General features: G+C 45.0%; 1 protein-coding gene across 9 annotated transcripts in view; it reads left to right on the forward strand.

Annotated features, from left to right (window-relative positions):
- The first annotated feature begins 1,694 nt into the window (after positions 1-1,694).
- The window catches only part of LOC147034570 (RNA binding protein fox-1 homolog 3-like), a 725,225-nt gene continuing 709,934 nt past the window's right edge, over positions 1,695-16,985 (forward strand). For 2 of the 9 annotated variants that reach the window (XM_085885455.1, XM_085885482.1), the window contains exon 1: positions 1,713-2,331. In XM_085885455.1, the coding sequence (XP_085741581.1) occupies positions 2,080-2,331 (252 nt within the window). In that variant the 5' untranslated portion in view covers positions 1,713-2,079. Of the gene's footprint in view, positions 2,332-16,985 lie in introns of all 9 variants that reach the window. The other 7 variants (XM_085885444.1, XM_085885464.1, XM_085885427.1 and 4 more) reach the window with 6 other exon arrangements.

A 16,985-nucleotide genomic window follows, 5' to 3' on the forward strand; every position in this document is an offset into this window, starting at 1 on the left:
CCAGTGTGGCTTCAGCTTTGTGCTTCGGATCATTGTCCTGCTGAAATGTGAATCTCCTACCCAGTTTCAGATTCATGGCTGACTTGAGCAGGTTTCATCAAGGATTCTCCTGTACTTTGCACCATCCATTGTCCCTTCTATCCTGACAAGCTTGTCAGTCCCGGCTGATGAAAAGCAGCTTCATGACATGATGCTGCCACCACCATGTTTGACCGTCGGGATGGTGCTGACTTGGTGATGTGCAGTGTTTTGCTTGGTCTGGGTATAGTATGGGTGGTATGACATGTCTTCCACTTCTCAATTATAGATTTCACCATACTTAAAGAGAGATTAAATGTCTGAAATCTTCTTATAACCCTCTCCTGAACATTGCTTCTCCATCACTTTATGTTTGACTTCTTTGGAAAGCTCCTTGGTCTTCATGCTTGCCTTGTTGGATGATCAAGTGAGTTGCACCTTAAAACTCCTTAAATAAGTCTGTGAGATTAATTTTTAAATTAAACCACCGATTACATACAGGTGAAACCTATTACCTTTATTTTGTAAGTTTTCAAACAAATAATTTACTCCTGAATTGATTTCGGGTTAATTAGGCAAAGGGTTTGAAGACATGCAACTGAGAAATATCTGATTTTCTCTGTTAATCGAACTTATTCACATTTTATCTGCATTTGTTGCCTTATCACTTTGGAGTTGTTTGTGAAAACTATATATGTTGTTTCATTTGAAGGCATCATGAAATAAGCTGAGGTGGCATCAAATAAAATATAAAAACTTAGGAGGTGGTTGGGCGGGGGTGTGAATACTTTTGCAGGTCACTGTGTACATATCAAACCCGTAACCTGATGAGGCAGCAACGTACAGGTTGAGTTCCATAACAGCAAATGCTGCACGACCTGTGTCTTGTGATGCATTGTCTCTGTTTTGCTAATCACCAGTCAGCATGTGGGGCTGTGGTCAGATGGCTCTGATAAGAAAAGTACATCAGATTTATCAATTGAACATACTCTCACGAGGTGGAACGCTCATCAACCACGAATGTTTGGCAGATTTGTTTATTAAGTACTCTTAAAAATGTGGGTGGATACCATTTCATTAATTAGAAAGACGTGTTTCTACACCAGATGTGTGCAATCAATTTTGATTGGTGCTATATAGCCACCAAGTGGATCTCTTCCAGCTCGGTCTCTGTCATGTGAGTAGTCGGGGCAGAAGGGTCATGGCCGAAGGACGTGCGCATACACCGAGTAATGGCTCCGATAATGTGATGATCTTCAATTGAAAATAAGTTTTGCTCCGTGGAAGTTTTTCTGTGCCAAGCCGTTTAACAAAGTCCCTCCACCAAGCTAAGCACCCGTGACCCACCGAACAGTGCGGACACAATGGCCGGATGTGTCACGTTTTCCTGCCAGGAACGAGCCAGGAACGAGCCAGGTCCACCCCCCCTGCCCCCCAACCAGCCCTAAAGAAAAGATCAGAATGAATTGGTAAATGAGGAACACCAACAGTTTGCGGGAATGGAGTATCTCGCCTCACAGGCCGAAGGAGCCGCTTGAAAAGGCGGGTTGATAAGTTTTGTGTATAAACAACACAAGGGTCTGTTGATCCAAGACCCGGTAGAGATAATCGCTCCCGGGGTAGGGATCGTCATCATTCTTTAGGAGGAGGAGGAGGAGGAGGAGGAGGAGGAGGAGGAGGACGGGATGAGGGAAAAATGCACAGGATTGTTTCTCCACCTCGACTGGCCGAAGCCTCGGCCCACTGCTCCGCGCACATCTGGTGGGGCCGGACTTAAGGGGGTTCAGGGTTTTGGGTTGTAAGGGTGGTAGTGAAAGGACAAGCCCCCCTCCCACCCTTGCATACGCAGCGACCAGAGCCCGTGAAGGCAGGGCGCGGCGAGCCGAGCAGCACCCAGCGGAGGGACACACTCTTCGCTCTTTCTCTCTCCCGTTCTATCATCCTCTCTTCCCGCCCCCGCCCCCGCGTCTCTCCCGCTCTCTCCCAGCGTTCACCGCCTCCGGGCTCGAACCGTGTGAGCGCGTTTGTTCACTGCGAGCATAAGCGGACGCGTCGTGCGGCATGGCGGAGGTTCCCGGCACCGACGAAGCGTCCAGGCAACGCGGACGCGGGGGCAGGCCACGTCGGGACAGCCTCGAAGAATCGCAACCTGAAAGCAAACGGATGCGCACAGAGTCAGAAGCGGCGGCCGCGGCCTTGGTCCGCGGGGAGGAGGAGGGGGAAGAGGAGGAGGTGGCGGCGAGACAGCAGCAGGGCCAGGTGAATGGCGAGACGGTGGCCAAGAGGAACTCGCAGTGGACACAAACGTGCCAGGTGAGCCCGTTCGCCGCTCCGCGCAGACGGCAATGTCGCGCACCCTACACCGGTATGATCGCTATAAAGATCGCAGCGTAACACGATCGGCTTTTTAATGCTCGATCAGGGGCCGACGGTGCACGGATGCGATGCGACCGCTGTAATCCAATAAAGGCCGCACGCGGTCTCAGCGTCTCCTCCGCAACCTTTGTTGTTGTTCGGGTGCTGCCATCATCGCCTGCTCTCGGTGTTTACTCCACCTAACCCCCGTGAATCATTAATGGCCGAATGGGCATCGTGGGCTCGGCGGTCGGCGCCTTCCGCCCTGAGGATGCGACCCTCCAGCGAAGGGGGCCTGAGGCCTCGTGCTGGAGGGACGCTCTTCTTCTTCATCAGCTCAAAATCCCCCGACGCTCCCTCCTCCTCCTCCTCCTCCTCCTCACCTCGTCCGTTTCACCACAGCGTGCAGCCCGCGTCGTTCCCTTTGACTTCCGCAGCTCAATTTCAGGATCCCCTGTGTGTGTGTACATCTGAAATCACCGTCACTACCCCGTGCTCCGAACAAGACGTAAAGATATGTTATTTTAAGGAGAGAAAAAAAAGGTCACAAAGTGTCGGTTCGCTTGTAAAAGAAAAGAAAACCTGTTCTGAGGAGAGTTGTGACATTTTCTTTTCGAACTTCACGCAAAAAGTTTCTCTTGAGAGGAATGAAGCAACCAATGTATAAATGATGCCCGAAACAGCTTTGAAACTACAAGCTGTCGCTGCTTAATATAAGTTTGCTTTGTGTACACGACGGTCGGCGGGCCGATCCTTGTATTGCGGCGCATGACAGGGCAAGGGGAGTGAACGCTTTTTCCGCTCTTCTCTCTCGCCCCGCCCCTTTCCCGACCCACGCCCCGCCCCTTTCCCGACCCACGTCCCTCTCGCCCCGCCCCTTTCCCGACCCACGTCCCTCTCTCGACCCACGCCCCGCCCCTCTTCTTCCCACGCCCCGCTCCTCTTCTTCCCACGCCCCGCCCCATTCGATGACCTCCGCCATCACCGTTATCCCCCTGCCGCAACAAGTTCGCAACGAGACGTCACAGTCCTGGTCGTACTATCACGGGCCCGTGGCCTGAACCAATGACGAAAACGAACAAACACTTCTAAAAACTCTCACCGAGTTTACATCTGTGGTAAACACGCCAATGAAATCTGCTTTTTTATTATTATTATTGTTTTTTTTTTTTTCCTGAGGAGATTGTATTACTTTTTAAACCGTTCATCGGATGCTCAGCAGCAGCAGCAGCAGCAGTCGGTGTTGAGGTGCCCGATGTCGTTGCTGCTGCGCTTGTGAGACTGGCGACGTAAGTGCCCTTTTTTGCTGGTTTCATGAGTGCTGAGTGAACGACTGAAGGACAAGCTGTCCACTCGAGCGTTTCACAACACACAGGCTTACTGCCTGGGAGACAGGCACTCTAATGGCTGGCTGCTCAGAGTGGACATAAACTCCTTGTATGGTGCTGTATTAGCGAATTATGCCAGCTCGCTGTCTTGGGAAGCCTCACTGCTGGTTGCATCATTCTCTCGGGGGGCGGGGGGGGGTGGTTGTGCTGCTGATGTAATGCTCCCTCTATTTTCAGTACACTGGTGCTCATTTTGCCGACCTCGGAAGGATGACGGGCTGAGTCAACCCTACCTGGTGTTAATTCAACGGCGACAGGGGCTCAAACTGAAGACCCTAGATGAACTTAAGCCAGCCATTTTAACTGTTAATCCAACACCAGGCTCCCCCCCCACCCCACATTTGTAATGTTGAATAACCCCCAACTGCAGGAAGTGCACACCGTTTTGTGTGTATTTATAACACATTGGCATCTTTAAAACCCTTGTTTTGCATCGCTGTTTAAATTCCGCTCCAGTCTGCCTGGTATAAGACCCAATTTAAAGAGTGGTGATATTATCATTACTGTTATAACTACCACTCTCACCCAGTGCTACGAGATCATGTATTCTGGCTTCGGGGGGCAACAAAATAATCATTGTTCGTGTTGACTACCACGGACAAATCGAGAATGGTGACGCAGGTTGTTTTACAGGCTGTTGTACGTTGACACATCTTTTTCCATCGTCGGTCGGCAAGGCGAGTTCCCAATTTTGAAAGTAGTATATTGGTTCACGAGCAACAGCCAGAGTGACCACTATATTCGTTATGTCTGTGTGTCTGTCTGTCCAGAGCATAACTCCGTGGACTTTGATCCGATCTTGATGAAACTTGGTTATGTGTTCGATATCGATGTCTCGTTGCGTTTTCCTGGATGAGGGCGTGCTACGCCCATTGAGAGCTACGCTGATTTCATCAAAGTATGGATAATCCGAGGAGTGCGAAATACCATATAGCTAATATGACGTTATGTTGTTCCTGGAATGTTCCAGAGGAAGTTTTGCACCAAAGGTCATAATCCTTGACCTTTGACCTTTAAAGGCCACAAAGGTCAAAATCTCAAAGTTGTGGGAATCGAACCGGGTTTTCGACCTTCTTCCACGAACTAACTCCAATAAGCTATAGCACGTATCCTGTTTCCTTATTTTAATGTCTACAACATTGCTTTGTGACCTTTAAAGGTTACGCAAAGGTCAAATTTTGAAAGTTGTTGACAAAACCGGGTTTTCGACATTTCGCAGCTAATAACCCATCACTCGTACCACATCATGTTGATAATTTTTATAACTTGGTCAAAAATTATCACATTGTCTCATCCTTCACTTCTGAAACAATCTACATCGTCAAATACCGCTCGTGAACCATCGTCGTCTTCAGACTTGTCCTGAACCAAATCCGTGTCGTTCTGCAAAGTTTGATTCATCGCCAATGATAACTATAATTTCCGTTAAACTTGGCGGTAACCTTCAGGAGTGCATAATCCTTTAAAATTGCTGTGGATCTCCCTGTCTGGACTGTTCGCATCTTCGTCTGAATTCTTTAATAAGACATGCAGGCATGAGCTATTAGTGTCCATTTTACTGTCAGATTCTCCATTCCTTACATTCCTGGACCATAGCTTGTACTTATTGACATATTCTGGTCATTGTCAAAATGCCATTGTGCCACGGAAATCCCTCATCAGCCACCCAACCACACACCACAACCAAGAATTTGAGCTCTAAAGGAAGATCTGTTCTTCCTTAAACACAATCCGCACTCTCCATTGAAGATGTGAAGATGTGGTCACATTTTCTACAAAGGGTGTCCGATGTGCGAGTGCGGAGCATCCAGTGAGACCGTACAACACATCAGACTACTCGTAGAGTGTCGATCTAGAATCTAGGTCGTTCGAGTGCAAGTATAAAGAGCATTCACGATGCTCCTCAACCCTTCAAATGATCATCTAAGTTTGATATCCGATTTCAATTTGTTGCTCTCCACTGTTGCTGTCATATGAAAGAAGAAGATTGACATATTTCCTGTTTCTTTCCCTTGTAATGTTTTATTTTGTTTTTTTGTTTTTCCACCTACGACTCTGCTTTTAAAAAGTTTATATTTGTGTTTTGTTCTTACAAGAATAAACCCTGAAGTTTCATATAACTTTGGATTTCAAGATTGTTTATTGTTTGTTACACTAGTGCTGCTTGTAACCTCTAGATCTTGGTAAGTTTAAGCCTGGTAAGTCTAGATCTTGGTAAGCCTGAGTTTAAGGTGAATGGAATTTGACTTGAGATATTTTACAAGGGAGCAGTGATTTAAAAAATGGCTGGAAGATACCTTAGAGGTAGGCACACTCGGAGGTATGCTGAGTGGTATTGAGGTATGCTGGGAGGTTTGAATCGACCGAGCTATAAACTGTCATCTTGGTGTTTCGCATGCAGGGAGATGCATCGGCGTGTGCGCCGTCATTTGGAAGAACGTTAAGCCGGAGGACCCGTCTGCCAGCACGTCCCGATTTGTATTGTTGGTGGACGTTAAAGATCCCAAGGTGTCTTTCAGAATCAGTCGGCGAGTTATCGCCGGCACCATGGGCAAATTACTAATTTCTGCCCTGACTGATTGCTCAAAGGCAATGGTAAACGACCCAGCATAAACTTTGTTCAGCAACTGTTTCAGCAACTGTTCTGTTAAAACAAAAGTTCATTTGATTGATTGATTGATTGATTGAATTATTCCAAGCCACATACCCATTTCAGTTTGGACGTATCATCATCACGAGAACGTAAGACCCGTCGCATCGCTGATGGGAATACCAATCTTTGCGTAATTGGTAAAAAAAAAAAAATGGTTGTTCTCAATGGAAAATATAATTAGGTGGTCTATAGATACCGGCCTAGCTATACACTCGGGGAGTGAGGAGGGGGAGAGTGCTTATGGGATATTCATCACAGCCTTTTAAGATGCTGAATTCCGAAGAGTATACAAAAACACACCATGAGGAAGATCAAAATAATAATAAAAAAAAACTCGCCCTCCCCCTCCTTCTCATTTCCTTCTTTTGATCAAACTGTCTGGGGTATGTACAAGTCATGGGCCATGTCAGGAAACAAACTCTCCTCATGTGTATATGTGCAGCACGTTATGTGCTGTGTGAACGTACATGTGTATCACTATGCTGCTCATGAGCTGCCGTAGTGGTATCCATGATAGGACAATTGTTGACGGACGGACGCACGCAAGCAGGCATGCCGAGACGAGCTCCTTTAATATTATAGATTGTTGACATTGTTATTTTGAGCAGTGCCTGCTCACTTTAGTTACTTACATGCAAGAAAAAAAAACATTTTAATGGTGAGCATAAAATAATAAAAACTAGAGAGGTCATAGAACACCTTACCCCGCAGTCTTGAGAAAAATGACATGGGAAGGGTCCTTTCAACTCTTGCTTGGCGTTTCAGAGCACAATCTATATTTCCTACGAGCCGCTATTTTGTCTGAATCTCGATATTCCCCAATGCTGAGTGAGCGAGCGGCACATTTGATTGGTCGAGATGGCGTAAAATGGTATGACATTTTGTCCAAGTAGGGCTACTGCTAAACGGAAGGGTTTTGAAAGTGCCAAGAAGGCGATTTGTGTTCTACTGTGTCAAGTATGTAATTTAATTCCAATAAAATAAAAGTTTTAAAGGCTGTAGAAAGAAAAGCAAAAACTTTTTTTAAATTTTATTTTCAGAATTTTGCCTTCATTGATGGACCATTTTTCAAGACACCTTATTTAACACTTTAAATTAGTTCTCTATGCATGCTCTTTGTGTCATTTATGAAGGCCATAAAAACAGTAAGATTCCTGTTTGGAATGATTTTCAATTTTGTTTGAGTGCCACAGGCAAACAGAGTAAAACGATTGTTTAACCTCACTCTGTGAACATGTATGCACGGTGCAAGATCCCATATAACCAAAGAGCTACTAAAACTGCAGGTTCATTTCAATTAAATGTTATATTTTGGACACTGAAGAACACAAATCGGGAAATGAAGTTGTTCCTCGACGCCTGTAGACAGACAGACAGACCGACAGACAAAGGGAACCAATTGCTTAACCCCTTTTTTGTTTTGCGTGTATGGGGTAATGAGTGGTATACAGCACAAAGTAAGCTTAAAACAACTGAAAAAGCAAAGAAATTGGGGTCTAAGAGGATCTGTATGGAAGAGCTTACATTCGGTGGGATCTCGCTATATGTCACCTAAGCTGAGTATTCAAGAGAGGTCGCGATCAAAAAGTTTTATTGAAACTGTGTTGTCAACTCGACGTGCTCGTATTCAGAAATTAGGATTTGTTTTGGATTTCAGCAAACATTAACTTTTCTGATCGATGCTATGGAATCGCTGTTGGCCTCAATAAGTGATTGTAGGTGGGTTTGCAAGGGAGGATATCCCTTTTGAAAATATGATGTGCTCCTGAATTTTCCCCTCTGTGCACCGCACCAGAATGCACTTTGTAATCCATTCAGTTTGCATGGTGATTTGAGGAAATACAAGACAACGTGAATGTTGCAACAGGCAACGCCGCTCACGTTTTCACTTTATCCATACCCAAACATCAGATTCAAATTTCTAAATTGTGTGAGTGTGTTTGTGTGTGTGTGTGTGTGTGTTTTGGATAAAAGAAGCAGAGGACCCTGCAAATTGTGCTGCAGCAGATTTAGCCTGAAGGGGCCTTGAGGGAAAATGCATCTCAGCATTCTACTCACCTGAAAGCAATTTCCAACTTGGCTTCGTTGAGATAAGCAGAATTCCTTATCCCCAGAATCCGCCTCAGGGTACGAGCCTTAGTTCTGGATAGTTCAGGGAGAACGTGCTTATACTGCCTGGAATAATGTCGATGGCCTGTGGCAAAGGCCAAATCCAACAGCGATTGCTGTTGATGTTTTTACAATACTGCAGTCACTGTGTTCGTCATATCTTTAATGTAAGTGCAAAATGTCTTGTTGTAACAATGGGCATGTGAGTTTGTAGTTACCAGATGTATTTCTTCTTTTTCTTGTTCTTTGTCTTTTCAGCGTTTTTTTTGTTTGTTTTGTTTTGTTCTCATCTGAACACTTGCCTCATGATGTTTGACTCCCAGCTTAATATGATTCCATGTACTGTGTTGTTTAGTTCATTGTTCGCTCAAAGACTTTGGCCTTTCAGTAAATGTAAGCCTTTGCACTCATAAATCCTTCTCTACTTGCCTTTTGAATGTTTATTTTGTTGTACAATCGGTACTAAGCCACTCTTTGGACATATAAACTCGATAGAGGTCAAGAAGGACAAGCGGTGAGGATGTAGAGGGGATAACTCAGATAGATGTAACAATTGTGAAGATTTTTGCTTTGGGTGGACATGGATAGAGAAGAGGGTGGACAGTGATAAACAAAGGGGTGGACAGAGATGGAAAAGGGGGTGGACATTTATGAAGGAGATGTTGGTGTGGATGAAGGTTGTATGGATTGAAGCTGGATGAATTCATAGAGATGGGGAAGACATAGAAGAGGGTAAGAAGATATATGGAAGTGAGTAAAAAAATTAGGTAATTGCATTTGAGTGGGGGTCAAATGGTAAAGAAGAGGCAAATGTTTATAGTGATGAAAAAAGGTACAGAAGATAAAGTTTAAATCTGATTTGATATTGTTACGGATCTGGAAACCATATGCGTTCAACATACATATGTCCCAAAAATCAGTTATGTCGTTAAGTATTGTGGAGTCAAATCCCCTTCCTTTTTCTAGTGGGAGAATCAAAGGCGTACGTTGTGATTTCTTTTAGTTATGTTATGACATCTCACAACCATCCAATCCCCCGTCACGATCCACCGCCAACCGGCTGCCTTCTCGCACCCTGACGTGCCGAGGCGGGATCTTGCGGTTCCAGTTTCTTGGCTTTCACAAACGTTGTAACTCTTTCACGACGATCTTTGCAACATTGATGCTGTTGATCGACAAGTATGAACCCTTGTGGAAGAGTGGGTGGGGTTTCCCGGCAGGGGCCGAAACCTGCCCAGAAAGGGCTAACCCATAGGAACCTGTCTGATTGAGCGAGCCCCGCCCCGTTGAGGGAGGTACATAAATTCCCGAGCACTCTCTGAGGCAGGGGTTGTTACGAAGGTTGTTCTGAGGTTTTTGACAGGGTTGTGGTGGTTGAGAGTCGAGTGAGGAAGAAGGGTCTTGGAGGAAGTTTTTCATGGGTTTCTGACAAGGTTTTGGATAGGACTCTGAGGGTTGTTGTTGAGCGTGCAGTTCTTTTGAAGCGGAGGGTTTAGCAGAAGGTCGTGAAGGCGGCGAACGTATCCCTGCTGGCCCTCTACAAGGAAAGGAAAGAGCGACCCTGACCCCCCTCCATGGACCCCGCTATTCACCACCCGAGCTCCACCACAAACCACGAGTCCCACACATGCGACTGGGGACCAAACCAATGACCATTGTCTGGTGCCACACCACGGAGCACCCCCTTCCTCTGACGGTCAGGTACCCAGCTGGACTCTGACCCCCAGATTGTCTCTCTCCTCAGCTGCAAGGGTCCAATAAAGAACTCTGGGTTTATTTTCATTTGTGTGTGTGTCTGTGTGTGGGCCCGTCATATAAGTAGAACCTGTTTTCAGTGTTTTTTTTGATCATTGTAAATATGACTTGCATATCCGCGTTAAGTCTTCCCTGTGCCTTTTTATTGTGAATAAACAATTGTAGAAATGTCCCCAGTTCGTTTCCGTCCTTTCTCGAATTGGTCCAGCATGGTTCGGATCTGAGTTTAGGCAGGGTTTTATCCCCAGTAACCAGACAATTGTAGCTGGGACGTCCTGGGCTGGCCCGCTCGACTGCATCCGAGCCGGAAAGGTAGGTGGCAGAGTGGTAGTTGGTAGGTGTAATTTTACCGCTGCCGGTAGAGTGAATCCGGTTCGGCCAGGCGTTCCGAGGGCGTGGATCCCCCGTAGCCAGACCGCATGGTTACTTAGGTACATTCTAGACAAAATAACTCTATGCCACGCAGTCGAGATATTGGCGTTCCACGGTCGTTTAAATGAACCGCCAGCTCGCGGAGTTATCCGAGCGATGGCCTACAATTCCGGGGAGTTTGGTGGGAGACGACGCAACCTCCCCCACCTCGTGGTCGTTCTCACCAGCGACCCCGGCCCGCAACAATATGTTATTACACACATTGATACATTCATCTTCTCAGGGACCTTCACTGAAGCTCTTGTTAAAAGTATAGACAAAAATGGTCCTTAAGAGGAAATCTGATTAATGCAATGCACAATCAATAGATTTTGGTCAAGGTACCAACTTGAGGACCTACTTTTGTGATAGATATAATGACATATTTAATGTCCAAATCAACCAATTGTGGAAGATTCTTTCTGTACGTCGATGTGTTCCCTGATCTGTTTATCCATGTTGACAATGTTAATATGTGTATAAGTTTCAGTTACATTATTGGTTTATTAGGAATCAAATCCAGGACCAGACACCTTCGAGGTTGGCACCTACCAAAAATACAAACTTGGTCACTCACCTGGAATGTGCCATTCAATGCTTCCATACTCACCCTCTCGAGCTAAATAAAAGCCATGTGGCCAACCCTCTACTTCTCAAATCAAATCCTGGCAGAGGTTAATTATTTGGAGTTTCTTTGACGAACAATCTGCCATGACCTTTCCTGGGCCGATCACATGTCCAAGCTACATCCGGGTCAGGGAGGCACATTGGAAACTACTGCAGAGCTAATTCATTCCTCAACCACTTTCAGCTCTAAACAGTGTACAAAACTTTCATCTGCAATGCAAAGCAGAATGTACGTCGTTTGCCGGCTGGTGCTGCCGGATATCACCATGTGACCCCGGAAATGGTGTCATCCAGAAGCCCTGAGTATGACAGGAGGCTGATGTGCAAAGCCTATTCCTCTTCCACTGCAGACAGATTGGTGGCCGAAAACTTTACCTCATTGTTTGTCTCACTCCACCTGCCCTGTCATTTTACCAGTCTATTACTTGCTCAGCTATCAACGCAAACCTTGTGGGCCCTTCATATATACAGGCTAATCATGTACTCCTCTCTACTCCATTAAAATGGTGAGCCATGGCCATCTTTTGTTACCTCCTATTCCTATTCCCTATCTTTCCTACTTTCCCGGACTCTCCTCTCATGTTGTTGTTGTTGTTGTTCGTCTTTCGGCTGCTCCCGTTAGGGGTCGCTACAGCGGATCATCCGTTATGATCCGCATACTGATTTGGCACAGGTTTTATGCCGGATGCCCTTCCTGACGCAACCCTGGTCACCTCTTACGACACGGAGATAAGGATTGGGGTTCGCCATGATTCCAGGCTGCCCTTCACCCTCTCATAGCATGGCCCAGTGCAGAGCTCCTGTCCTCAAGCGATCCTCCAACCCAAGCCTCCGAGTCGCCGGATTACAGGCGCACGCCACTACACCCGGTCGACTCTCCTCTCATATCTACCCCCAATTTTACACATTTATAATCTGTCAGCTTTACCTGCATGCTTACATGTTCCTGGTTTCTACCTTATGCGTCAACCTTATTTACTCCATCACAGTGTAAATATCATTCACCTGTCAGTCTGAGCTTTAATTTCAAAACATGAATAAGATGAATGATAATAATAACTGCAGAGTTCATAGAACACCTTACCTCACGCAGTGTTGAGAAACAAGGACATGGGCAGGGTCTGCGGGCGGCAAATTTGATTGGTCAAGATGATGTTACATGCCGTAATATTTTATCTAAGTACTGCCTCGTGTACGTCTAATTTTATCTAAGAATGGAATGGTTTTGACAGTGCCAAAAAGGTTATTTGCCTTCTCCAGTGTTTAAGTATATAATTCAGTTGAAATACAATAAAGATTTTACAGGTTGTAGAAAAAAAATAACTTTTTTCCGACGTTTACCACCGTTGATGCAGCGTCTTTTCACGCCACCTTATTTAACACTTTGCATTAGTTATTCGTGCCTGTTGATTGCGTCCTTTATGACATCCTTAAAAACTAAGTTTCCTAGTTTGGAATGATTTTCAATTTTGTTTGACTGCCAGACGGGCAGACAGAGTAAAAAAAATTAAAAACAATCTCACTCATCTCTGCACATGTGCGATCAGAGCAAATTCAGAGACAAAGTACTGTTATACGACAGGTTCGTTTTCCGATTCGTGTTAAAAATACAACATTCAATTGAAATTAAGTTGTTCATCGATGGTAAACTGACATTTGTGAACAGACAGACAGACAGACAGACAGACATACATACAGACAAAGCGAACCAATTGCCGAACTTCGCTTTTTGCTTCGTGTGCGCGGGGTATTAAAAAGATAGCAATTGGGTAATATCCAACCACGAGCGATCATGCAAACAATACTCTTCAAGATCAAAATAAAACCTGAAAGAAACCTGAATATTTCCAGTAACCAACTTTTTTATTAATGGTTAATTGCTTTATCCAACCAGCAGGCAGTCAGAAATGTATGGGAGACCAGGGCAAAGTGGCCCACCTTCAAGAATATTTTCTTGACCTGTATATCCAATATATTTTTAATAATATATATATATATATATATATATATATATATATATATATATATATATATATATATATATATATATATATATATATATATATGCAAAGGTACCCGGCGTTGCCGGGCAATCTGGCTCTCTCCTTCCACACCTTCCCCTGCCTCCTCCCACCCCATCTCCCCTCCCTCCGAACTCCCATCCCTTCCGCTCTCTCCTCCCTTCTCCCACCTCCCACCTCCCACCTCCACACTTTCCCTCGATCCTCCCACAAAGGTACCCAATGTTGCCTGGGATCTAACATACATCCATTGGACTACTACAATCAAGCACATATTGAGAGATAAACATTTTATTTATCAAGCTGCAAAATATTGAACAGAAATATTGAAAATCACGACTTCATTAAATGAGATATCCAAAGTCTGTTTTTTTTTGTCAGACAATCTGAACACATTCTCTGAACAACTAAAAAGGTATACGGATCAAAATCGGTTGCTTTAAAATTTTCGCAGGGTGTATATTGTTGCGGATCCGGGTTCAAGGTTCATCACGAGGGAAAGCTATCGAATTCCTTCTGAACGCATGGTCCCGAGGCCACCAGCCACGGATAACTCCACAGCTCGATGGGTTGCTGGTCAAACACAAATGCGAATTGGTACCACCAGTCCTGGCATGGTTCTCACGACTTTGTGTGTTACCGTTTCCGGTGGATTGACAGCATCGAGGGGGGGCTTGTGCTCTCGATGCATACTTACTTTATCTTACCTTATCAGGTGCAGCCAAATGGAGCTACCAAGTATACACCGGCTCATGTGTAGAGCCAATCAGTGGGATAAAACTTCCCGTCTAACAATACCTGTGGACTACGCTGGACCAATGGAGGAAAGGACGCTACGAGCTGGCTCAATTACAATAATAGTACATTTATTGAAAGAAAAGAAAGTGCAAGGAAAGGTATGTGGTGCAGGCAAGCAATGGGTTTATTTACAGGGAATATTCAAACAGTAGGGCATGCAAGGATTGGTGAGGTGCGGAAAAAGAAATAGTGTTACAGTGAGCAAAATAAACAGTGCGGGGTTAACCTGAGCTAATACTTAAACAATCTTATTTACTCACTTGCAAAACATGTACCATCAGGGTCATTCTGAGGAAGGGTAGATTTAGAGAGGACAAGAAAAAGACGAGGTGGTTTTGACCTCTTTGCTCACCAAGCGGGATTGACGAACCCACTTGGCTCAAACACTGAGGAGGGGTGAGAGAGGAATAAGGCTGGTCTTTATGGTGCATATTTGAGGAGATGCAGATGAGGTGCAAATGAGGTAGAGCACATACGTTTGCCAGGCATAACAGTTTACGTTTTGTAGCCCACTGATAGGCCTGATCTGGACCTGAAATCTCTGGCTCTCTGGAAAATTCTCTTTATCTCTTTGCTGAAGACTCCACCCTCTGCCATACCATCTGTCATCCCTCAGACTGGCAAGGAGCAGCTTCTTTGCTCTCTGCAGATCTGGATAAAATCACAAGGTGGTCCAACACTTGGAACATGTCTTTTAATCCTGACAAATCTCACACTCTCACTATGTCTTTCCTAAAGGACTGTCAGGAACCCCCCCTCCCCCATCTACCTTCTCAACAACCCTCTTGAAGAAGTCCTTTTATTCAATATTTTGGGTCTTGATATCTGCCATATTCTCTCCTGGGAAAGCTAAATTTCCAAGCTGGCCTCCAAAGCCAGTTGCTGACTGAGCATCCTCCACCATGCAAAGTCCTTCCCTTGCATACCTGAGCTCCTGACAACAAATAAAGCTTTCATTCTCAGCCTGATGGAGTACTGCTCTCCCTTCTGGGCTGGTGCTCCTGCCTCTCATCTTTCTCGGCTTCACACTGTGGAAACCAAGGCATTTAGGATCATTGGTATCTCCCGTGATGAGCATGAGTCTTTGGGTCTCTCACTCTCTCACTGCAGGCAGGTCGGTGGTCTTTCTGTCTTCTAATGTCTTCTCTCCGGCCTCGCCCTACCAACTGCTCTGTCTGTCATTTGTCCCCCATATATTACCGCAGGGTGCTCGAGGTCCGCCAGCAACCCACTTCTGGTGAAACTACCAAAATCAAGAATCACTGCTCACCTTCACTCTTTCATTCCTCTCTTTTTTTGTTGCACCTTTGGAACAAACTTCCACACTCTCTTCAATCCCACTCTTCCCTCCATGTCTTCAAAACTGCTGTTCACCACCATCTCTTATCTTCCCCCATCCAAAGCCATGATCTTTTTGACCCCCGTTACTCCACCCAAAGCCCACCTCCTTCAAATTCCCTGCTTTCCTTCCTGAACGTCCCTGTAGTGTCCATCTTGTTTTACCCGTGTAGCCCACCCCATCCCTCTTCATTCCACAGATCTCATAATGTTTCTGTTCCCCCACTTTTTTGTGCTTCCCTCTTCCACCCCTCTTGTCTCCTGATCCCTTTGTTATACGTTCTATGTGTTAGCTATTATTCGAGCCTTGATATTGCATACACAAAAAAGAAAAGAACCAAAATCAAATCGTCTTGTTCTTGTCACCTCATAAACTCATCCTCTTAGTTTTGTAATAATGCGACCATAACGTTTTAAAATTTCATGCTACATATTGCTTTTGCCCAATCTCTCAATGGCGAAGAATCACATGAAAAATTCTCGTATCTAGATCTGGATCGGGATCTTCTCCAAAATCGAATTGATTGTCACAAATCCTATCTGTCTTCTAAATTTCGTCCAAAATTCAACTTTTTGAGATATCTTGCTAACAGACAATACAGACAGACAGGGCTGAAAAACGTAACCTCCAGCCACCTTTGGTGGCGGAGGTAAAATTCGACTTCAGTTGCACTGCAGTTTCCATCTACAAAATCTCACTCTCCATTTACCTGATGGAACAGAGACTGATGATGAGGGATAAATAATACCACAAACCAGGAGGCAATAATTTAGTTATGGCGTAAGCATATCATAGCCTGCAGCCCTGCAGGATAGATCAGACATATGTGCACTTGCTTTTGAGCTGTTTAGCCCGAGTTCTAATATCAGCCCGGGTTATAAACTGTCATCTTTGTGTTTCGCATGCATCAATTTGTCAAGGTGTGCCATACATCGGAAGGACACTAAGCCGAAGTACCCGTCTGCCAGCATTGGCTGTTGGTGGATATTAAATATCCTACAGTGTTTTTGTCTTGAAGAGTCGGTGAGTGAGTGTCGGCACCCTGGCCAAATCCCCAATTCTTGCCACCTTTCAGTCTGGCGAGCCTGTTCGTGAAAGTCTTTGGTGAAAATATTCCTCAGCCAACTGCACAAGAAGGTGGTAATAATCAAGGCCGTTACAGAAGTAGCAGTGGACAAGCATACAACACCGAATCTAATCATTTAAAAAGATACTGTAGTATTTAAATTTATCCACAAGCGAGTGATAGAAGATGGGATAGCCAGCCCAATTTCCTCTCAGGACAGTATAGTGCATTGCTTTGTCTCCACTTGGCAGCAGACTTAAACTTTTCTGATGCAAAGCAAAGTTGCTACCAATCAGTTGTTATGAGGCTCCAGGAAAATGCCTTAATATGTACTATTTGCTTAATTGGTTCTTTGAAATTGTGCAAGGCTGATATTAACATATTTGATACTTCCTTGTGCACAGTTTAAAGGGAATATCTGCACTGTCCTTGGCTAAGAAAAAGT

This window comes from Eptatretus burgeri, chromosome 1 (assembly GCF_056783735.1).
Source record: "Eptatretus burgeri isolate ZD-2024b chromosome 1, Ebu_testis_v1, whole genome shotgun sequence".
Classification (NCBI taxonomy): domain Eukaryota; kingdom Metazoa; phylum Chordata; class Myxini; order Myxiniformes; family Myxinidae; genus Eptatretus; species Eptatretus burgeri.